Consider the following 25,249-nt stretch of genomic DNA (forward strand, 5'->3'; position numbering starts at 1 on the left):
CTAAAGCAACAAGACTCTCAGGACTGCAATAACTGAACTTTATATGAATGTAAAAATCACCGGACCCAAACAGAGTCAGTCTAAAATATCAACAACTACTTTAATGATTTACGCGTCTTTGGAGAATCGACTCCTTTATCATTATACGGTGTTCCTATCTCCTAGAAACTTTTCTCTGAAGGCTCTGTCTCAAATTAATATAGCTATTCCTTGTTTCTTTTGATTAGGGTTAGCATGGTATATTTTCCTCAATTCCTTTACTTATAATCTAGGTCTTTATATTTAAATTGGGTTTCTTGGGAGGAGGTGGGCCTCGGCCGGCCAGTGGCCATCCCACACTCCTCGTAGCTCTGGGCAAGCTCCTCAGGATTGGGGGGGCAAGAGGCCAAGTGCTGCCACAGCAGTGTCAGTGGCACTTGCCATGCCTGGTCACCCACTGGCAGGGACCTCCATGCTGCCGGGCAGTCCCGTGTGGCCTGGGCCCCCATGAAAGTCCTTCTGCCCCCACCAGCTCCCTCCACAACCCCAACTCTGCATTCAACCCACCTACAGGGGGCCCCTCACCACCAGAAAAGCAGAAACAGCACGTGGCATACCCCATCTCAGCCCCTGCCATTAAATCCACAAACAGAATGAATAAACAAATAAATAAATAGGGTTTCTTGTGGACAACATATCGTTAAGTTTAAAAACATCTTTATTTTTACTATCCCTGTCTTTTTTTAAAAAATGCTTATTTATTTATTTATTTATTTATTTATTTATTTATTTATTTATTTTGAGAGAGAGAGGGTAGGAGTGAAGGAGGGCAGAGAGAAAGGGAGGGCAGGGAATCCAAAGCAGACTGCACTGTCAGCGCAGACTCCGACATGTGGCTTGAACTCACAAACTGTGAGATCGTGACATGAGTCAAAGTCAGATGCTTAACTGACTGAGTCACCCAGGTGCTCTATGTCTGTCTTTTAATTGGTGTGTTTAGACCACTCACTTTTAATGTGGTTATTGACAGGTGTGGATTAATATCTACCATCTTTGTAACTTTTCTATTAATTGCATTTGCTCTTTCCTTTTTCTCCCTTTCTTTGGCCTCGGCTATGTTTATAACATGACTATATCAGTCTGTCTCTGTGTTTCTTTTAAAATGAAACAAAAATTAGGGAGATACAATTGAAGAAAAATGTATCACCTCCTATCTATTTTGTTAGCACAATCCTTACCTTAAGTCTTTGTTTTCAAGAGAACATTGTTATGTGACAATGTCTCAGTATTTCTGATTTTATGTTTCTCTTTCTGTTCTTGGTAGAGCAAAACTGATGGGTTTTCACTCTCTCTGGGGACTGAATGACAGACACAGACTGACTCTTAACCTTTGTATGATACGTAATTGCTTTTATGAATGATCTCACAGGCAAACTGCTTGCAGTGTACAACATAAATCGTTTCTTGCTGTCTTAGTAATTGGATTGTCAGGAATCAAATGAAAAACATAAAAGTGGTTGTATGTTTTTAATTTCAAAGCTTGTTTCAATGAAGTTTATGGAAGGGGCACATTCTCTGTAGTTAGAAGAGATGGAGTAGAGTAGCATTTGCTTCTTGAGAGATTCCCTGGAAAAGGCAGCACTGGGCAAGCGCCCCTCTCTCCAGGCACAGATTTTCACTTCCAGACAATGCCCTGTAGATGTCACCATTGCCACTTCTCACTGGGAGGAAAGTGCCAGGTCCCTCAGTGGAATGAAGAAAGGACCCCATTGCTACACACTTTGATTGTTGAGAAACCAGGAGGATCTGGTTGTCCTCACCTGTGTACAGACTCCTCTCTGAAAAAGCCAAACTCATTCTGTATCACTTTCACCCACTGCCTGGCACTGATATAAATCTCCTCTTTTGGAAATTCCTCCCTTCTTTGGCTTCTATGAGGCAGGATTCTCCTGCTTTCTCACCACCTCTTCTCTTTCATTTCCTTTCCTTCTCCTCTGGCCCCACAGAAGCACTGTCTCCCTTGCCCCTCTATACACAGCCTCCTGCCTCTCTCGTCCCTTTCCATGTCACCTCCATATAAATGGTGACCAAGTTTTCTAGAGCTTCCTTTTTCTCTCCTGACATCCAAACCCAAGGTTACCTCCTAAGGAAGACCTCAGCATCAGAAAGCAGAATCTTGAAAATTAACTGAGGAGGGGGGGCTCGTGCTACGCCGGGTGTGGAGGGACACTGCAGGGGACAGCACCAGCACAGGTATAAACCGAGTTACTTTAGGAGAAGCAAAAATTGAGGGCCACGGGGAACTATATAAAACAGAAGTTCCTCTCACCTGAAATTCCTGCGAGCCTGAGAGAGACCTAGGATGTTCCTGAAACGTGGAGTGCAGTTCTAGACAAGTTCATCTCCATTTCAAAGGGACAGGTGATATTAGTCTAAAAAGTATATTTTGGGGGGGAGGGAAATGCCCATCCCTGCAGGTCCAATGGACCTGAATCCTAAGGGTTCACTGATACATAAAGTGTGTATTCCAAAGGTATGTAAAAAGGTAACCTATGACCCCTTTAAAGGTTTTTGAGCTCTAAACACACATGCATTTTAAGTAGTTAACACTTAATACATCACAGTTGTGTGATTCTTGTTTAAGTGTTATCAGGGGGCAGGGCTTTGTCACTCGTCCTCTGGGGCATCTCATCCTGTTAAAGTCTCATGAGCCCCCTGCCCCCCAACTGGCTCACCACCTTGGTCCTCAGTCCGCTGCCTCCCCTCTCCTTCCCACCAAGACCTCTAATGGACCTTCTCACCTCTTGCCTGGATTATTAGTAATGCTTGCAGAGACTTCTGATTGTTTTCTCTGCCTGGAATTTTCTTTCTACTGTCCATCCCGTATGCTGCTACCATAATGATCTTCCTAAAATGCAGCTTCAAACACTTCAGTACCCTGTCCAGAGCTCCCGGTGCCTCCTGAGTACCCCAGAGAGAGCCCCTTCTCTTTACTTTGCTGGTCAAGCCCCCAGACCCTTCCTCCTTTGCCGGTCATCGTCAGTCCCACACTCTAAGCTTCAGGCAAGTGGGACTCTCCCCCTTCCACAGAACTGTCCTGTCCTTTCCCGAGGCTGTGCAGCCTGCAGCACGGGGTCTCCTCCACCTGCTGACATCTTACTGGTGTTGGAGGCCATGTCACAGGCACCCGTCCTCTCTGAAGCACTCCCGTGGACCTGGCTGGAGGAATGGCTCCTTCTTGCGGCCCCAGCGCCACGGGACACCCTGCACATCGTGGTTTGACAAGTGTATGGCTTCAGGAATTGGAAGTCAAGACTTACTTTTGAGATGCCCAGTTAACAAGCAGGTGTTGGGTTAAACAGACGGTTAGTGCGGACAGTGGCGTGTCCCCTGGAAGCAGACACAGCTCAGACGGTCTGTGTGTTGGGGTGGGGGCGGCAGGGGGGGCTCTGAGCGTAACTCACACCAGAGAACAAGCGTCTTATTCAAGCCCGTGCTCTCCACTCTTGCCGCAGGTGGGAAGGCCTGGAACGCCCACCACGGCACTTGCCCCCCTGCAGGAAGCAGAGGCCAAAAGCGGGTAAGGAGATGGCTCAGCGTCACGAGGCAGCTTTCTCTTTGCATCTCTCTGGGCTGACACTATCTCTGGGAATCTACAGGGGACAGGGTTATCCATAGACATTCACACATGCTTTACATGTTCCACAGAAGTTGCTTGCTTAAAAATGGTTTTTCCAAAGAGAAAGGATACAAAAATGCTGATTTGAAGGGGCACATGCACCCCAATGTTTATAGCAGCGCTATCAACAGTAGCCAAACTTTGGAAAAATCCCAAAGGTCCATCGACTGATGAAGAGATAGAGAAGATGTGGCATACATATACAATAGAATATTACTAGCCGCCAAAAAGAATGAAATCTTGCCATATGCAACAATGTGGATGGAACTAGACTGTATTATGATAAGCAAAATGTATTTAGAGAAATATAAATCTACGATTTCACTCGTATGTGGCACCTGAGAAACACAATAGAGGAACATAGGGAAAGGGAAAAAAAATTAGATAAAAACAGAGAAGGAGGCAAACCATAAGAGACCCTTACATACAGAGAACAAACTGAGGGTTGCTGGCAGGGAGTTGGGTGAGGGGATGGGGTAAACGGGGGATGGGCATTAAGGAGGGCACTTATTGGGATGAACTCTGGGTGTTTCATGTAAGTGATGAATCACTAAATTCTACTCCTGAAATCATTATTACACCACATGTTAACTGAGTTGGATTTTAATAAAATAAAAAATAGAATTAAAAACTAAAAAAATAAAAACTACACTGTGAACAAAAAACCTCATATTTTCTAGACTGTGATCATCGCATAGCGGGTACACTTAAAGTGGGCTCCCCCCCCCCTTCACAGGCATCGCCGGAGGAAGGGCTGAGCACATTCTGGTATTTAAATTATGGCAGTGCCTCACAGAGTTAGAGGGACTAAATGAAATCCCAGACCCCAGAGCAAGAGAGCCCCTTCACTCCAGTCTTGTCTCCAAAGTGGGACCATTAGTTTCTGAGGTCTAGGAAAGTTAACAAACTCATCTCTCAGAGGAAAGAGGTTTTGGAGTGGAGACAACAATATCTCCCATCTCCCAGCCAGTATTTCTTCTTTAAAGTTATCACTCCTAAAAAAGGGGTGGGGGGAGGGCACCTGGGTGGCTCAGTTCGTTAAGCGTCCAACTTCGGCTCAGGTCATAATCTCACAGTTTGTGGGTTCGAGCCCCATGTCAGGCTCTGTGCTGCCAGCTCAGAGCCTGGAGTCTGCTTCAGATTCTGTGTCTCCCTCTCTCTCTGCCCCTCCCCCACTCACATCCTGTCTCTCTCAGTCTCTCAAAAACAAATAAACATTAAGAAATTTTTTTAAAGTTATCATTCCTTTGACTTGCTTTCACTTAGAGGGGAATTTACTGCAATTCATTTATTTTAAACCAGAGTTCCAGTGACACTGAAACAGACTTTCTTGGGTGTGGGTCTCATGGTCTGGTCTTATTATGTGCCACTTTCTCTATGCTGGCTGCCTCCTTGGCTTGGAGGAAAACTACGCGAGATTCTGCATCTTAGCTTATTACACAAGCAGGCACTCTTACTAGGAAAAGCTTTTGCCCAACTGCCAACCAGCTCTGGGGAAAGCCTGAGGGCTTCCTTTCAAAAGCAGCAAATGAAACTCATCTTTCATCTCCCGTGGCAACCATCTCTACTCAAAAGAGGTATCATTTAATTTTAAAGATGAAACTATTCATGACAAAGTGTAAGACAGACGAATCAAATGGGGGTCAGGTCTACCTTTGTCAAACATCTATTCCTATTATCTTATTATGAAAGTTATACTATCTTCAGTGAAGCTGGCTCTTATCAGGAACCAGGACTGGGAATCTTCCAGAAAAACTGAGAACACTTCGCAATTTTAAGTTTTATTTTCTATATATCATGATGCTTTTCATTACAGACACCCTAGGCTTGGAGTTATTACTTCAAAGAGCTGCTTGGCATGGCTGGGGGGTTTCTACCCATTGATTTTTGGAATATTTTGGTGTTTGGGGGTTATGCTAAAACTTCCTTAGTCTAGAGCCTTAAGAGTAAAAGTGAACACTCACTGTAATCCCAGCAAGATACTGCAGCCACATTTACTTCTGTGATGTAGAATGTTCTTTTAGAATAGCAATCACTGGCTGTCACCAGCATTTCTTGCCAGATTATATGCAGAACTGTCAGAAGGGCTCACATTTTCTCTAAGCCTTTAGTTATTCAAGGCAAAATTAAGGAAAGAGAAGATAACCACAGGCATTGTTTACAAGATTGGGGGGGGGGGCATCAAACACTGTTGAAATGGCCATGTTTCAGGATTGAAGGAGCAACAGCTTACAGTTTTCAGCTTTGATCAGGTGTGACTCCTGTTCTGAGAGCTCCACTCAATGGAAAAGTCTCAGAAACACGAAATCCTTGGGCTGGTGGACCCGATGTAAGGACAAAGTCTGAACCTAACAGACTCCATGACAGAGGTCCCCCTCTAAACTAGAAGGTCTAAGGTTCAGTTTCTCCGGAACTATTAGGCAGTTACACATTACCCAAGGCAGGAGAGACCACTTTGCAATATCCAATCAGGAAAGGCCAGCTAACTCTCCCTACATTCCTAAAGGTGAGGCCTACAAATAGAAACTTTAGATAGGACCCTGTTACCTAATGTTAAAGTTAACCGGATAGTCAGCAAATAAGACCCTGAACTCACTCTGTAATTGGTTAATTTCAAAGATACCCTAAATGTTGTGATTGGGTCCCGCCAAAAGTAACGAACACTCTGAACAATGTGTATGGTTAAAGTTGCTGCCAATACTGTTGTACCATTATGATTGGGTCACTGTACCTATGTCACAATTTCTTGTAACTCCCCCTTCCCAGACCCCATAAAAACCCTGCTCAGCCCTTGTTTGGGGCTCTCAGCACGGATCCACTGTGTAGGTGAAGTCTGTGAGCCCGAGCCCGAGCCCATAATAAAGCACTTTGCCTTTGCATGCGTGCCTCAGTCTCCCTGGTGGTCTCTGGTCGTTGAGGATACTGTATTCTGGGCATTACAATGGTACTTTTAGAAACAATTACCAAGTGCCTAGGACTCTACGCATAAATCATTAATATATCCAGAGCTCAAAGAGAGGCAAGAGAAGGGCACTTGGCAGACAACAGACTTTGAGTGCCCCCTTCCCACAGGGGCCTATGCTCTCCCTTCCTCTTTACTCACCCAGGGTCCTGCCTCTGTCTCCTGTGGCTCCTCCCAAGTCTCTGCAGACCACGCCCTTCCCGTTCGGAGAACCGGGCTTTTGGCCTGAGCACACACCGCCTTTTCATGGGGCCTGGTTAGACACCTTAGATCGCTTTCTGTTAACCTCTGTACAAGGGTTAACTTTTTGACAACTGTTTTACTTTCTGTTTTATCCAATTATGTTTTTTCCCCTTAACTACATTCAATTACCTTGAAGGTTAGAGGGCGGAAGGAGAGATGGCACATAATCTTGTGGAAAAATAAGGGTGTTGAATATGGACTAACCTGTTTTTGTATCATGGCTCCATCCCCTTCTAAAGTCTTTAGAAGGGCTATACAGTCTCCCTAAGCTCAGTGTCTTCAAATGTCACGTGAGAATAGTATCTATACCAGGTAAGGCTGTGGGGGTTACAGTCATATATATTTATAAATAAATACATAAACTATCCATATAGTTATATGTTATATACTCTATGTATATCATATAACATATAATTACCTATTATATAGTGTGTAATTGTAATTTAATATATATTACATGTGCTATATTATATACTGTTCATACTATATATGGTGTGTACACACACACACACACACACACACACACACACACAACATACCTAAAGTGCCTAGGACATCGGAGATGGTCAATATGCAGGAATGATATTGTTTTTAAGGGTTCTGCCTTCTAGTTTTAGAGTTCTCTGTAGGAACTTTCTTTTTTTTAATCAAAAATGTTTTTAATGGAATGAAAATCAACACACAGCATATCAAAATTTGTGGGGTTTGCTAATACAATTTCTGAAGGGAATTTATAGCTGCATGTGCTTCTAGCAGGAAGACGTGTTAAAATCAGTGACAAAAACTTTCTCCTTAAAAAACTAAAAATCCAATTAAAAAAATTATAAGGACCTAAATAATAAAAAGAGTAAATGTTGATGAAATAGAAAACAATCAACGGAGAAAATCAATGAAGACACAAGTTCTTTGAAAAGACGAGTAAAATTGAGAAGCCTGTGGCTAGACTGATAATGAAACTTAGAGCAAAATCACACATTAAAAATACTGTGATGTGCGATTTTGGTCTAATTTTCCTCATAAGGGGAGAGGCTGCATTGATTAACATCTTCCACTAATGTAAATGACTTGAAAAGCTGAAGTGGAAACATATAAGCTATATTTTAAAATGTGTACCCTTAACTAACAGCAAAAACATAGAAGAGTGAATCTGATGTGGGAAACAAAGGCAGAGGGAAGGGGCAGATAAAATTAAATTTCCTTACAGCCTGCAGCCTGTGGACAAATACTTGAGGCCTGGGTAGCAAATTGTCTCTCCAGGAACTCCCTATTGTTTTCATGCTAATGCTTTGCTAGAGGAAAAAACCACCTTTGCCTGACAATAGCTAGGCTTCCAGTACCCCGTGAGCCTGAGCGTTCTTTAGCCCTGGAAAATCTCACTGGAAACTTCCCGTAGACTTGACCTCCCCCAACACCCAAATATATAACCGTCTCTTCCTATGGTCCCCGGGCAGCCTTTTCTGCCCACGGGCCTGGTCCTTGTGCTTCAGTAAAATCACCTTTTTGCACCAAAGACACCTTCGAGACTTCTTACTTGGCTGTTGGCTCTGGACCCCATGAGCCCCACTATCACCCTCAAATATAGCTAAGTGTTAGTAAGTATTAAATATAACTGATGGGTATTTGGATGTTGCTCTTTCTATGTGCCTGTATTTAAAAGTTTTATGTGATATAAGGTCAAATAGTAAAAGCAATATATATATACCTATATATCTACATGGAGAAAAGGGAGGCTGATGCATTGTTAATTTTTAATAGGCTTATATAGTACACAAATGTTTGACGTCAGTTTTCAAGTCTTTTACAGCTATTTAATAAAAAATAAAAAATTAAAAACCGTATGTACTATCACACTCATAGAGTTAATGATAAAAATGACATAAATCAGTATGAAAAATACTGAATAAATGTAATAAATCTTACTAAAAGTCAAGTGATAATAAATACACTCTCAGATGTAACGTGAATAAAACTTGATGCAACCGAGCAAGGTACAGCACTAAATACAGGACCGCTGTCTGGATGTTTCCAGGATTGGCCACCAGGGGCCGCTAAAGAGTAACATTCCCGGGAACACCAAAAAGCTAAAAAAATCATTCAACTTGACTCTAAAGAGTGCCAAGTGTGAGAGTGTCACGCTCATTTCGACACCACCCGGAGGCCTGGGAGCACAGATTTCAGCAAATCTGTTTGTCCTGTGGTGAGGACCAGGCCTTGCCACAGGGATGGAGCTGCTTGGAACCAGCACCAGTGAGAGGCTGATGTTCGCACCTAAATGTGGCATCTTAAAATCCCTGGACACTGGGCTCAGGCTGTGTCACAGCTGACAGTTTTCACAGCTGCTCTGCCAGGAGCTGTAAAGCACGGGGCAGGAATGGAAGATTCCTATCTAGGCTTCTAATTCCTTTTTTCTGGTGACTTCCCATACACTGAGACTTACTTCTAATATACACTTAACAGCATCAGCACATTCTGGGAAAAAATATATAGCAGCAGCTGAATAGCTAGCCTAGAAAGTTATTTCTATCCTTAAAATCCCCCCCCCCAGGCCACACTATGTACATATATAATGAAGGAAGAGTGGTTTCTGCTGTGTTTTAACTTTGTATGTCTCATCTATCCATACGTTCATCGTGCTTGAGAGTAAAATATTTGAGGGGAGGGCTTTGTCAGGTCTTCTTATGCCCAAAAAGTATGCTTTTTGTTTGTTTTTTTCGGGGAGTCTGGGTGGCTCAGTAGGTTAAGCGTCCAACTTCAGCTCAGGTCATGATCTCACGATTTGTGGGTTTGAGCCCCTCATGGGGCTCTGTGCTGACAGCTCAGAGCCTGGAGCCTGCTTCGGATTCTATGTCTCCCTCTCTCTCTGCCCCTCCCCAGTTCGTGCTCTGTCTCTCTCTCTCTCAAAAATAAATAAATGTTAAAAAAAATTTTTAAAGGATTTTTTCCCAATAATTGAAGTACCTTAACCCATTAATTTACTACATTCTCACCACAACCTTGTGAAGCACTATTATTAACCCAACTTGAAAGTGAGAAAACCAAGACTCAGGAGTGACTGGTCAGAGGGTTCATGGCTAGTGGAGGCAGAGCAAGGGCTAGGATGTTACTCCTTTCGGGGATGTGACAAGGCTCCGAGAGGGGCAGTTCCTTGCTCAAGCTCTCGTTCATAGATGCAGGCGAAGAGGGGGCGGACTCCTGCTGACCCGGTACCCTCACCAAGCTTTGCAGGCAAATGGGCTACAGTGTAGAAACCATACACAGGTAAAGTTCCAAGAAACATGGTAGAGTCTTCCAACCAGAAAGGAAGAAAAATACTGCCTGTTCACGCTGGCTCGAGGGGTCATGCACTTCATAGCTGGCAGGATCCGCTCTGAACATTCCCGCACTTAACAATAACACACTGGCTTCTCATGAGAGTGACTCTGAGATGCTCAGACCTTGTAATCGAGGCCTCCATCCTTGGAGGTTAGCTGATGGCTGTGCCTCTTCCCTGGTTCTCCCCACATCACACCTCCTGGTCTAATCTAGTATTACTGTCAAACTCTCCAATCAACTATCCTACCCACGGAGGACACATGGTAGCCTGTGTGAAAGCCACTTATGCTCAATTACAGATTTTTTTTAAAAAATATGCTCATTTTTAGTTCTGGGGTTTATCTGGAGAAAGAATTGAGATCAGAAAGACAGAAAAGCACACAGTGTGTGGGAAGTGAAATGCCACGGTCGTATGGGAAGCCTGTCTGGAGCTGCTGGTTGTGATTTACTGAAAAGAAAATGAAATTCATGTCTGCCATCCATCTTGCTGAAATGTCACACTGAGCGCAACTCGAGTAGTAGGGAGGTCAGAAGGAGGTGCCTACAAATCACCTGCTAGACCTTTTTTGGTCTCTGATTTAAGAGCCATGTGTATGCTGCAGAGAAATAAAACTCTCGGTCCATGGGCCAACAAGGAACATGCCGGGGGCACAGAAATACATAACTCCAGAGAACCAACCCTTAATTTCTGCACAGGATCTAACTCCCTTCTCTGCCATAACGCCATAAATGGGGGCCAAGAGTTCCAACTCAGAAACACAGCACGTATTACCAATAGGTTATATCCATGTCTGCGGACATGTCTTTCCGTAGGAAACCTTTGTCAAGGACTTGTTATGGATGAGCATCGGACGATGTACGGGAGAGCTGAACCATTTCATTGTACACCTGAAACTAGCACAACACTGGGTGTTAACTACAGTGGAATTAAAATGAAAAGCAAAAAGGTTTGTTATGACACTGCGTGATGCATGGGAAGGCTAATCCAAGAAGGGCACAGTACCGACATAAACGTTATTAGAACCTCAGTGAATAACTTTGTTTTCCTCTCTTCATTAAAGATTTGACAGCCAGTGAGAAAACGCGCATCTAGCTGAACAACAACAACAAAAAACATGCCACTCTTTCTCGAATAAGGAAACTGCTCAGTATTTACAACAGTGAGGCAGACTTCTTTGGTACCTCAAAAATGTGTAAGCACTTTTCATTCTTATGGGGTCGGGTATACAGCCATTTCAGGGGTTCACGGCTGACACTGATCGTAGCAGACCAGAAAGGAAGGTATGAAATTCACATTGATCATTCGTTGTTAAAATTTTGGCGGTCAGAGACGCAAGGACCTCATGTTTCACTCTCTTCAAAGCGCTCGCCTTCAAAAGGTTTATTTCTATCTTTTGCTTTCTCTTTTGTATCACTCTCCCTCTTGAAATCAAAATGACTAACTCACTCTTCCCAGACTGATTTCTTTTGCACACGCAAAAAGTGCCAACGTGGCTCCCAGAGCGTTGGATGCCGCTGCTGGGGATTCTGCAGGACTTTCTGAACAACAAACCGATCTCTGGCCCCAGACCTAGACTGAAACACACACACACCCAGATCGCCATCGCCATCACCATCACCACCCTCCCCTCCAACAAGAGGCCCCTGGATGTGCACTGAACACGGCCTCACCTTCCTGGAGAAATACTGGGTGGACACGGCGAGGGCCTGGAAGCCGCACACGGCCCTGCGCAGCTCCGCTTGGACGAGCCCCAGATGCCTGGCCTGCTGCTGGCACCTGTCCTTCAGCCGCTGCACCAGCTGCCGCTCGGCTTCGCGCACCTGCAGGTCCGGCTTCGGGGAAAACCCATTTCGGGGAGCCGCCGTCCTCTGCTTGGGGTATCCTGCGGGGGAAAGCAGTACAGGCGGTCACTTCCGGAAGAACACCCACCCCAAGCGTGACAACAGCTTCTTCCTCGCTGAAGGATTTCATCGTGAGCAAGTGGCCGAGCAGGCACGGCTCGCGGTGTGTCGTTTCAGGTGCTGAAAGGAAAAACAAAACAAAAACAAAACCAGACAGGGACTTAAAATATGTGCCCCGTGCTCAGAGCAGAGGTTCAGGCTCAGGGAAAGAATAATGGACAGAACTGCCAGATTCCTTCCAGCTCCCAGCGTTTCTTCTAGGTTTGCTTAGAGAGATTGATGCAGGGTAGTTTCTTTCGTTTTCTTCAAGGGGATTCCTCTGTGAAAATGTCTAATGGGAGATCAGTCAGTCTAGGTTGCACTCGGAGTTAGAACCTAGCAATCTTGGAATTGGGCATCCGGGAGCAATGCCCGCAAGCCCCTTCTCCCCCTCACTGTGGTCGCTCTTTTTGGTGTCAGGGTCAAGTCATAACTCTAATGACCTCTGGTCTAGGGATTTCTGGTGTTAAATTCCTATAGCATCAATGTCCCCCCAGGTAATCCCCCCATGTCACCACTCATGCCACGTCCAGGGCTAAAAGGTCCTGTCCAAGCCACCACAGCCTCTCCCCTTCTAATGCAAAGCCCTGCTTCTTTTACTTCTTCTTTCTTTACTTTTTTGTTTGTTTGTTTACTTCTTTTACTGCACAACAGCCAGAATGACCTTTGTGAGTATAAGACAGCACTCGACCTGCTGGTCCCCTCTCTGCCGCTGCACTCCACTGCGGTATAAACAAAGTGCTCATTTCTTCCCCTGGCCCACAGATCCTGAGACAGGTTCCTGGATCCAGGCAAACACTGTGTGTGGGGCGGCCACTGCGGAAGGGACCAGAAACTCCACCTGGAGCTGGGAACGGGGTGGGGAAGGCTTGTAGGAGAATGATGGTCAGGCTGATGTTTGGGGGAGTAAAGGCAAGGCCCCAGGGAGGAGCTCAGAGACAGGCATGACCGCATCATGGTCAAGACCCAAGGGTACATAAGAGTCTTCCTCAGAACCCCCGTGCTTCCTGTGTGAGCTGCAGACCAGCCTGGCGCTGGTGGACAGTGGACGTGTGTCCCCCTAAGCACGTTCTTCCCTTTGCTCAGGTAGAGAACATGACATGGACACGGAACACACAGTCATGAACAAACTTTATTTCAAAAGGTCCTTTGTCTCCCCCACCCCCTCCAAAATATCAGGGAGTAACAGAGACCAATCTGAAAACGGTCATCTCCTCAGTCCGTGATACCCTAAGACACAGCAGGGCAACAGGCTTCTTCTGCACAACACCTAAGTGCCTCATCTTTTCCCCTATCTAAGGGGAAAAACGGTTAACTGATCTAAATACTTCTGGTTGTTAATTTAATGGTAACTGTACTAATTTTAATGAAATCTTCTTAAGGAATCATCAGAGACCACAATGCAACCTCGCATCTGATATATCTTAAACTAGTATGGCTTAGCGGAATAGTAGAATGTGACATTACTGCTCCCTTAAAACTGTCTTTATGACAGAGGTGTACATAATAATCCAGGAAATTCAGCTGCTCGTTGTAGGCAAATCAATCTTAATATGTGCTTAACCCTAACATTCTCAATATGGGTAACAAAAGAAAAATAATAACCAACAACATGTGGGAGATTTTACTGCTGCCTGAATTAAACTCTTTGACACAGCCTAAGACCCAAGCTTGATTTCTTTTCATGATTACTTGTTACCATTTTATTGGTGTGGCTGATGATTTTATAAAACAATTCAGTTTCAACGAATGCATTGAGGTACCAGGTGCCCCACAATGTTACAGTAAAAGGCACTTCTTTTTTGAAATCTAAAGGAAATAATAAAACCTACTTCTAGCTCAGTGAATAACAGCTAATTGCAATCTAGAGCCTACAGAATCATCTCTGAACTTGTGCATATTGTAAGCACTCATGTTGTCGTGTGTCTTTGGCTGTCAGATTTATCCTCTATTATTATTTTTACTATTATTTTCATCATTGCCATTAGTATTAGGTCAGCGATAATACTCAGTGATAAATGAACAACGTAAAAGGCTTTGGTGAAATCCTATTCTCAGTGTTCACTTCGATACCAATGTAATTATGTTATTGAACATCAGTGCACTCAGTCCTCCTTCTACTCACGGGACCACCAAAATGATGTTCTAAGTCAAGACAGATGTTTCCCTAAGAACGGTAGCATTTTGCATCAACACACCAAGCTTAAGTTCTGGTGACACCAAACTACCTTCTGGAACCAATCTTCCTTTGAGATCCTTGGTCCACTGTCCTTGTGGCATCCCACCACTGTTCCAGGCCAGTCTGAGGCTCAGGCCCCAGTGCTAAGGTATTGGAAGGAAATGCAGAGAAACAAGGCTGGTCCTGGAGTTGTCTGTGGTTTTAGCTGAAAACAGTCCTGTCATTTTCTAAATCTATCAGCTAGGACTCTGCCTGGAACCAATAATCATTTTACCATTAGCATCATATTTTTGGTCTTCACCAAAACCAGCATCCTTTTTTTGGGCTGTTTCTGTTACGTATGTCTACAGTTAGTTTCCTGAAGTGTTGTTCTGTCGCTTACCTTCCTGTCCACCCACATGTTACCCCATCCCTAGGATGGTGTGTGAGGACAGCCCCATGGGCTCATCTATCATCTTGGAGATGGAGAGCTTGTCGAAATGAAATGACTGACACAGAGCCAGCTTCACCAGTCTCACTAAAAATTAAGAATTTTGTGTGTTTCTATTGTCTTCTCCTAAAAGTCAGCACATAATGGAGCTAAAATACCAATTGCCTTAGAAAGTAAGGAGGTAAGGGAGCATGATGGGAAACTTCCGGAGGGCAGCGATCACGTGTTGCTCATGGAGCACACGCTTGGCACTGAGATGAGGTGTCTGAAGTGCCTCACTTCTGACCTCTTACACCTGTGTTTCCCTGGAAGAGCTGGAGAAATGCTTCAAATGGGGGGGGGGGGCGTGCTATGTCTCCTGAGGACATGTCCAGGCGCTGGAAGGTTTGGTAGCAACTCCTTCCGTATTCCTTGCAGTATTTAGATAGCGTCTGCGGAGGTTGGAGCTTCAAAGCAGACAGGCACGCCCCTGACCTCTCTCCCAGTCAGGCAGAGCCTCTTACATGGGTTCGGTCTCTTTCCAAAAAAATCCGTCTCCTACAACAGCCTTCTTATTTCCACTCAGTTGAACTACAAAGCTGATTAATGAATAAAGATATTCAAAATAAGGCTTAGTGACGGTTTTGGAGTCTTTAAATGAAGTGAAAAAGAAAGTAGCCATAACCAGATTTTTAACACGTACCCCTTATAAACTTCCCAACTACTAATGAGGTTTATCCCCAAAGCAACTCTTCAATATGAAATCTATGAACACAAGTACCTAGACCAGGGTCTTGTCATGACCTACAGACACAGATGATTTCACATGGCACACTTCACGTCGCATGTTTTGTGAGGAACCAAAATATTTGACAGCTTTTACTAAGCACCTACTCTGAGTGACATGCAAGTTTCAGCAGGGAGTGCAAAGGAATGAGGCCATGTCTTTGACCAGAGGCAATCCGTTGTCAGGAGGGGCCCAGCGTGGATTTCATGCTTCGGACTCCTTGTCCAGGGCTCCCACCACTTCCCCAAACCGCTGGCCCCCTCTACAGCATCTCTGACAACCCTCACACGTTCGCAGCACATTCTAAATCCAGAACATTCTCCCATGATCTCAATCTTGACCCAATTGTGATTTCTTGTCAGCCACCCATGGGCCAGATAGAATCTGTGATTGTCCCAGTGACAACTGGCAGCTCGGGGGGGGGGGGGGGGGAAGCCAGTAACCTTATATTCTCACAGAGGTGAACGCAAGCCACTTGCGTGCAAAGGCAAGAGCACGGGGGAGAACGCGGCCCTTAAAAATGGAAAGAGAACATTAAAAATTCATCCGCAGCCATCCGCTCACTGTCTAGAGGATTCTAATGGATGGGAAAGCTTGGTGTAATTTTAAAGCTGGAAGCTTCACTGATGTGGTAAACAGTGTAGCACTGGAATCTGTGTATTTATAACATCAGAGAAGGCCCATGGCCTTAACCCTTCTGAATACGAAGGACAGGACATAACTTAGAGAGAGAGCCATCTGGCTTAGGGAAAAGCACGTTGTGAGGCTGGCCAACATCTTAGCAGAAAAGAAATCTGTTTCTTGCAGACTGGCACCAGCAGCACCCCCTAGGTAGCACACGTATTCAGTTCTTTGTGGTCTTGGATAGGCTTTATTTTTCTTAAATGGATCTAAATTTATTCCCGAAAATTCTGCTAAGTAGCACACTGTTTTCCTACTTAGCCATGGCACTTGTTGGCCTGAGGTTGGCTAGGGGTGGAGAAGGTGACGAGCACATGGTAAGAGGGCAGGAAATTTCCTTCCAGCCAGTCCTGAGCATGGGTGGGGGCAGGAATTACTAAACTGGGCACCAGCCTGCTATGCTCCAGAAAGGAGAAGTTTCCACCTCCCATTCCAAGGAAGGAGTGGATTCTTTTCTATACTGATGTATAAGTGAACAACAACAACAAAAATCCCTAGAAGTTATACACAGGGTTTCCAAAGCCAACTATAAAAATGTGTTAGTTTAATCCATTCTCTAGACAAAGTAAAGAGTGACATAAAAATATCCTCATCTTCAGGAAATTTCTTAGTATTTATAGGAGGTATAGGTAGTGAGGTAAATCTGAACTTCTTTCTCCAAGGGTGAAAAATCATGGTTTAATAGCATTATGGCAATTGCTAAATTTTTATATTCAAAAATATAACTACTTTTGGCCAAGATGGAGTGAGAAGGATCAGACTTACCTTCTGACCTGAAACGAACCCAAAAAGCTCAGCCCACATACAGAAGACAATGGTTTTTAAGACATCAACATTAGGCAATGAAGCACAGCGATCCTGAGCTGAACAGCAAAGGAAGTAATCCCTATAAAAGCCTCAGCCTATTTCCTGGAGTGACCTTCCAGGCTGTGGCATGAGTCGGGGAACCCATGTGGGGTCTAGTGGTTTCACCAAGTTGAGAAGATGGAGCTGAGGGTTCAGGGAACTGAGAGTCAGAGGTTACAAGGCTGATTAGCAGAGAGAACTCCACAGAGAGAGCAGGGTCCCCTTGAGTTTTGGGCCAAGTTCTGATCATTGCATGTCTGGGAGGAGAGTACCCGAGGCCCGGGAACAAACTCCCCAAATGACTGCCTGGAGCAATTCCCGAGAGCTCACAGAGGCTCAGGATTTGTTCCTGTTCCCATCAGCCGGGGTGGAAAACATCATAATGCAGGGGATGATGGAGAGGATACCCAGAAGGGTCTTGGCTTGGTAATACAGTAAGATGAGCTCCGGACTGATCACCAGTTGGGACCTGCCTGACAAAGCCAACAAACAAGACCTAAAATAACCAAACTCTCTGCAAGGAACATACTTTTGTTTAAGAATAAAGCTTAAGAATATTCATAGGAGTAAAAAAAAAGTCCATTACCCAACAAGGAAAAATTTACAATGTCTGGAATCTAAAAAAATTCTCAGGCACAGAAGTAAGCAGGGATATGTAACCCATAAGGAGGAGAAAGGCAATCAAGCGAAGCCCACAAGAAATGACTCAGATGATTAACAGTTATTTGTGACTACGTTCCATATGTTCCAGAAGCTAGTGGAATGACTGAATATGTCAAGTAGAAACAAAGCAGATTTAAGAAAAAAAAAACCTAAATAAAAATTCTAGAGATTGAAAACTCAAATGTCTAAGACAAAAAATACACAGAATAGGGTTAATTGTAGATTCAGACATGATGTAAGGAAAGACTGTAACATGAATGTTCATAGCAGCATTGCTCATAGCAGCCCCAACACTGGATGCAACCCAAATGTCCATCAATTGATGAATGTAAACTATCAAATGTGATATATCCAAGTAATGGAATATTACTCAGCCAAAACCAGGAATAAAATACTGATTCATGCTTTAACATGAATGAGCCTCAAAAACATTATGAAAGTCAAAGAAACCAATACAAAAGGTCACGCATTGTAAGATTCCATTTATATGAAATGTCCAGAATAAGCAAATCTCATAAAACAGAAAGAAGCCCAGTAGTTGTCAGGGGCCCCTGAGCTGAAAGTGGTGGCTGACTGTAAACAGGCACCTCAGTCCTACAACTACAGTGAACTGGTTCTATCAACAATCTGAATGCATCTGAAAGTGGCTTTTTCCTCCAGAGTCCCCAGTCAAGAACTCAGCCCCAATGACATCATGATTTCGGCTTTGTGATACTCTGAACAGAGACCCTTGGAAGACACACTTGGATGTCTCACCTATATCCAAGGTCTATTTAAAAAAAAAAAAGAAAAAGAAAGAAAAAGGAAAGGAAAATTAGCAAACTTACAGTAAGAGAAACTCTCCAAAATGAAACATGCAGAGAAAAAAGAGTGAAAGAAGTGAACAGGGTTATCAGTGTGGACAGGAGTTGTGAGTCAACTTCAAATGGCCTAATGTATTTACAGTTGGAGTCCCGGAGGAAGAGGGGTCAGGCGTGAACGTGTCCGAGGAAATGACAGGCAATGCACTTTCAAACTGTATACCCACAGATCGAAGAATCACAAGAAACCTAAAGCCCCAAAACCACGAAGAAAAGGATCCCAAGGTAAAGTGTAATCATGTTGCTCAAAACTGGTGCTAAAGTGATCAGCTTTCAAACAGTCAGAGAAGACGGACGCCTTCTGTGCAGAGAAACAAAGATGAAGATAGTGGTCTGTCTTCACTAGAAACCATTCAACCCAAGTCAGTGGGACAGCATCTTTAAATACTTCCCGGCGGGAGTGGGGGGGGGGTGGGTTGGAGAAATGCCAACTTGAATTCTGAACAAAGTAAAAGTATCTAAGAAAAATGAAGGTAAACAAAAACAGAAAGATTCTACCACCAGAAAACTCCACCACCAAGAAAGTCAGAGAAAATCCTTTAGGTAGAAAACAATGGGATCAGCTGGGAATGTGGGTTTGCACAAAGAAACAGAAAGCACTAAAAATGACAAGTAAAGGGATAAGTCTGAAAGACCTTTTTCTTATTTACATCTCCTAGAAAGGAAGCAGTGTTGATAGTCAACAGTGCGGGTTTAGGACACACATGGAAGGAAAGTGTTTGATAACAGGAGCACAAATGTCTGGAGAGAAATGGAATAATACAGTTTGGAGATTCTTACATGGTTGAGCATTGAACAATGCAGGGGCGAGGGGTAACAGCTCCCTATGTAGTTAAAAATCCACATATAACTTTTGACTCCCCACCCCCAAACTTAACTACTGAGAGCCTACTGTTGACTGGAAGCCTTTCTGATATCATTGATTAAGACATAGTTTCTATGCTATACGTATCTGATATTGTAGTCTTACAATACAATAAGCAAGAGAAAAGAAAATGTCACTAAGAAAATCATAATGGAGAGAAAATATATTTACAGCGTGTACTGTATTCACTGAAGAAAATTTGCACATAAGGAGACCTGCACAGTTCCAACCAATGTTGTTCAGGGATCCACTGTATTTATTATATGTGAAGGGATATGGTATCATTTCAAGGCAGAATGTGAAAAGTTAAAGATAGAAACTATGAACCCTGAAGCAACCACTAAAATAACCCAATAAGATACAGATAGCTAATACATCAATAAAGGGGACAAATGGAATCATATTTAATACAAAGAAGGCAGTAAAAGAGGGAAAAAACAAAAAACAACACATGAGATGGATAGAAAATAATAGGAAGCTGGTAGATTTAATCCCAATCAAACCAATAACACTAAATGTACGTCAAAGGCAGAGCTTTCAGATTAGAGAAAAATGCAAGAGCCAACTATGTGCTGCTTGTAAGAAACACATTTGAAAATAAAGAGACACACAGATGAAAAGGAGAAGTGTGGGAGGAGGTGTAACCATGTGAAACTAATGGAAACCTGGAGTGGTACAACTAATATTGAATAAAGTAGATTTCAGGGAAAAGACTATTACCTGGAATAAACAGGGTCATTTCCTAATGATAAAGTGGGCAATTCATCAAAATGATAAATGATCCTAAAGGCTTATGTGCCTAATAGCAGAGCTTCAGAATATAGGAAGCAAATAATGATAGAACCAAAAGGAGAAAGAGACAAGTCCACAATTATACTCAGAGATTTCAACAGGATTCTCTCAGTTACAAAGAGAACATGTAGACAGAAAATCAGTAAGGATACAGAATACTTGAACTATGCTATCAGCCAACTTGACCTATGACATTTGTAGAATGCTTTGTATAGATATGGTGGAATAAACATTTTTCTTAAGTGCGCATGAATCATTTACCAAGACGGACCTTGTGGTGAGTTATAAAACGAGTCTCAATAAATTTAAAAGGATTCAAGTCATCCAAAGTATATTCTCCAACCACAATGGAATTAAATTAGAAATAAAATCAGAAATGTATCTGTAAAGTCCCAGATACCTGCAAACACACTTCAAAATAATCATAAGTAAAGAAGAAATCATAAAAGGAAATTTAAAAATAGTTTGAACCCAATGAAGATGAAACCTAGTGTATCAAAATTTGTGGACTACAGCTTAAGCAATGAATAGAGGGAAATTTATTGTATTACACACATTAGAAAAAGAAGAAAGATTTTAAACTAATGATGTATGCTAGTCAAACCCTATATACACAGAATAAAATAAATCATGAAAGATCAGAGTAGAAATTTGTTTCATGTTACTCTGCAAAAAATCTCAAGCCACACCGCCCTCACATGGGTACCAAAGTTATCTCAAATGGATCACAGGCTTAAGTATAAAGCCTAGAACTCTCAATCCTTTAGAAGAAAATGTAGGAGAAAATCTTCATGGTTGAGGGTGATGCAAAGAATTTTTTAGATAACACCAAAAACATAGTCCATTAAAGAAAAAAAATTATGAATTGGCCTTCTGGAAAGTTAAGAAAGTGTACTCCTCTAAAGCACAGGTAGGAGAACACAAAACGAGCCACAGATTGTAGGGGGAAATTGTAAATCATGTAGCCGAAAAAGATTTGTATCCAAAATATATTTTAAAAACCCTCAAAAATTCAGTAAGATAAAAAATAATTAAAAACCATAAAACACTTGAATATTTTATCAAAGAGTATATATACAGATATCAAATAAACATAAAAAGATGCTCAATATCATAACATCATTAGTTATTAAGGAAATTCAAATTAAAACCACATAAGATATGGGGCACCTGTGTACCACAGTCGCTTAAGAATCTGACTCTTGATTTCCCCTCAGGTTATGATCTCATGGTTCATGAGATCAAGCCCTGCATTGGGCTCTGTGCTGACAGTACAGAGACTGCTTGGGATTCTCTCTCTTCCTCTCTCTCTGCCCTACCCCCTCTCAAAATAAATAAATAAACTTTAAAATTACAAAAGATGCCACTATATACCTATTACAATGTCTATAATTTTAAAAAACCGACCATACCAACTACTGGCAAAAAAAAAAAAAATGTGGAGGAACTGGATCATTCACACACTACCATTGGGAATACAAAACGGTAGAGCCACTTTGAAAAACAGTTTGGAAAGACTTTTAACATTTTTAGAAGGTTAAACAAATAACTACCATAGGACTCAGACATTCCGCTCCTAGATATTCCCCAAGAGAATTGAAAGCAGACGTCCACTCCAAGATTGGTACAAACATGCATAGCACCTCTAGTTACAATAGCCAAATCCCTGGGGGAAAGGCCCGAAGATGCACTGATAGTTAAGTGGATAAATCGTGGTATCCATGCACTGGAACTTTGCTCAAACTAACCAGGCTGAGTAAAAGAAGCCAGAGAAAAGTAGAGTACATACCATATGATTCCATTTATAGAAAGTTTTAGAAAATGCAAACTCATCTATATAGAGACAGAACGGGGATTGGGGCGGGATGCAGGGGGTGAGGGGGTTAGGCTTACAAAAGGGCACTGGGATACTTCCGGAGATGGTGGATATGTTTGCCATCTGGATTGTGTCTCTCATGTGTATATGTCTCAAAATGTATCAAATTGTCTCCTTACAAATGTGTGGTTTCGTATTTATTAATTATATGGTAACACCGCAAATTTCCTTTTGTTTAATATTTATTTGCTATGAATATTTCCTTTTGCGTTTAACATTTTAGTACTCTTACATTTAGGTGTGCGCTTTGTAAGCAGCAATCTAAAGCTAGATTTCACAGCATATTTTAATAAAGACCTTGTGACTGTTCAGTAAGGGCCTGTGACACAGTCATTTCAAGCATTCAATAAAATAATATATTTAAAGAGCTCAGGACAGCACCTGATATCCTGGTATGCAGTATCCTCAAATAGTAAGTAACTCCTGTTATGGCTATAATTTTCCTGCTTAAAGAAAATGTGAGGTTACACTCCACTCTGTTCTACAAAGGGGCTAATGCCTATAATATCAACTGCCATGATAAATGATGTTCAACTCTCATGTGATGTTGCCTAGTTTCTTCAGATCTAAAGGTAAATAAATGTTTTCCTCGTTGACAAAATCACAAGTATTTGATATCTGTTGTTTTTCTATTTTTCTTCTTTTTAGAAGCTATTATCTCTTGGGGTTAGATCTTCAACGTTTGTTTTCTGATTATAAATTATTTCTATGTGCTGTTGGGAGAGCAGATATTCCTACACAGAGAAGATTCTACCTCTTAAAAGCCCGATAACATTTCCTTTTTTAATATAAAATGATGCCAACAGCTGGTTCATTTCATCTAGAGTCAGAACACATCAGTGTATGTACGTCAAGCCTGACACCATGACACTTATCACAGGAGCTGGCACTGCTCCATTAATGACATTTGAACAAAATAAAGGACAAGTTTGAGCCCCCTCCCTGACTTAACACCGATCACGTTTCTTAAATACCTGGTGAATGAAGCTTGGGAGCTGAAACCACTGTTCTCTTAGGAGATGAAACAGCAGGCTTATTAGCAGCATCTTGATCTTTTTGTACTTCCTTCTTGGATCCTATATACAGTTAAAAAAGAGAAAAAGAAAGAAAATGAGCTAGTTACAATGGGAACGGTAACACAAGTAGTTTGTGGAAAGAGAGGCTTAACAAAAGGCAATGGAATAAAATAATATTGGGGTGATTTGTCACTATGGTCACCACACCCTGTGCCTCAGGGCTGACACATTCGTTTATAGCAAAGGGAATTTAGCTGTGGTGGTCAGGGAATGAGCACACTGCTGTCTCCGATTTGATGAAAAACGCCCCTGTCTCTGGAGGTCACTGCACCCCAGTGACTCTGACAAACTATCTGGGAATTAAAGTTGTACTGTCCCTAGCCACCGCCTCAGTCTGCCCGCCTCTTCCTGCCAAAACAAATTTTCAGAAGATGGAGATGGAAGTTGTAGCTGAACACAACTGCTAATGACTTCAGCATCACTGAGACCTGAGCCACGGGGGACATGGTCTGTCTCTAATTAATTTCCATGCAGCTGGTCCACAGAGGTGACCTAGAGAGCCTTTCCACTCTCTCGGCTGCAGCTGAGCCTTCCCAGAACTCATGGTCAGAGCCAGCCCAGCAGAATGAAATGACCTGAGTGTGAGCAACAACGAAGAACAGCATGTGGACGCTCCTCAAATTATGTCCAGAAGCACAGCACTGTGTCCCCTTGTGTGCCGGGCACAGACACTCACCTTCGCGTCACCTTCACCAGAAAGTCAGAGGACTATGGATGGAGGATTAGAGGAATAACACAGACCTGGACATACCTAGACCAGCCTCCCCTTTAGCAAATTTATTATGTCATTTTACAAGTAAAGCTTGGGAGAGGGGAGACAGAGAGAGAGAACCTAAATAGATAAAATTACAAATGAAAGACGAGAGGTCACAACACCACCACAGAAATACAAACAATTAAAAGGGAATATTATGAAAAGTTATATGCCAACAAACCGGGCAATCTGGAAGAAATGGACAAATTCCTAGAAACTCATAAACAGAAACACCATAACAGAAACAGGAAGAAATAGACGATTTGAACGGGGACCTAACCAGCAAGGAAATGGAATCAATTATCAAAAACCTCCCAACAAACAAGAGCTCTGGGCCAGATGGCTTCCCCGGGGAATTCCCCCAGACATTTAAAGAAGAGTTAACACCTATTCCTCAAGCTGTTCCAAAAAACAGAAATTGAAGGAAAGCTTCCAAACTCATTCTATGAAGCCAGCATTACCTTGCTTCCATTACCAAAGACCCCACCTATAAAGGAGAATAACAGGCCAATATCCCTGATGAACATGGATGCCAAAAATTCTCAACAATACACTAGCAAATTGATTTAAACAGTACATTAAAAGAATTATTCACTATGATCAAGTGGGATTCATTCCTGGGCTGCAGGGCTGGTTCAATATTCACAAATCAATCAGCATGATACATATTAATAAAGCAAAGGATAAGAGCCATATGGTCATCTCAATAGATGCAGATAAAGCACATGACAAAATACAGCTTGCTTACTCCCTTTCCTTTCTTCTTTATTTTTTAAATTTATATCCAACTTAGTTAGCATATAGTGCAACAATTTCAGGAGTAGATTCCTTGATACTCCTTACCCATTTAGCTCATCCCCCTCCCACAACCCCTCCAATAACCCTCTGTTTGTTCTCCATATTTGAGAGTCTCTTATGATTTCCCCCCTCCCTGTTTTTACATTATTTTTGCCTCCCTTCCCTTATGTTCTCTTTTATCTTAAAGTCCTCATATGAGTGAAGTCATATGATATTTGTTTTTCTCCAACTAATTTCACTTAGTATAATACCCTCTAGTTCCATCCATGTAGTTGTAAATGGCAAGATTTCATTCTTTATCATTGCTGAGTAATACTCCATTGTGTGTGTGTATGTGTGTACACATATATAGACACACACCACATCTTCTTTATCCATTCATCCATCTATGAACATTTGGGCTCTTTTTTGGCTATTTATAGTTACAGCATCCTTTCTTGATAAAAACCCTCAAAAAAGTAGGGATAGAAGTAGGATACCTCAACATCATAAAGGCCAGACATGAGAGACTCACAGATAAAATCATTCTCAATGAGAAAAAACTGAG

At 42.5% G+C, this 25,249-nt stretch overlaps 1 protein-coding gene across 4 annotated transcripts in view; it reads right to left on the minus strand.

Annotated features, from left to right (window-relative positions):
• Nucleotides 1-25,249, minus strand: part of MTUS2 (microtubule associated scaffold protein 2) — a 537,267-nt gene that overhangs the window by 112,581 nt on the left and 399,437 nt on the right. For all 4 annotated transcript variants that reach the window (XM_029936897.1, XM_029936898.1, XM_029936896.1 and 1 more), the window contains exons 6-7: nt 23,049-23,150; nt 11,847-12,058 (exon numbers count right to left, since the gene is read on the minus strand). In XM_029936897.1, coding sequence (XP_029792757.1) covers nt 11,847-12,058; nt 23,049-23,150 — 314 coding nt within the window. The remainder of the gene's footprint in view (nt 1-11,846; nt 12,059-23,048; nt 23,151-25,249) is intronic.

The sequence above is a fragment of the Suricata suricatta genome, chromosome 4 (assembly GCF_006229205.1).
Source record: "Suricata suricatta isolate VVHF042 chromosome 4, meerkat_22Aug2017_6uvM2_HiC, whole genome shotgun sequence".
NCBI classification, from domain to species: domain Eukaryota; kingdom Metazoa; phylum Chordata; class Mammalia; order Carnivora; family Herpestidae; genus Suricata; species Suricata suricatta.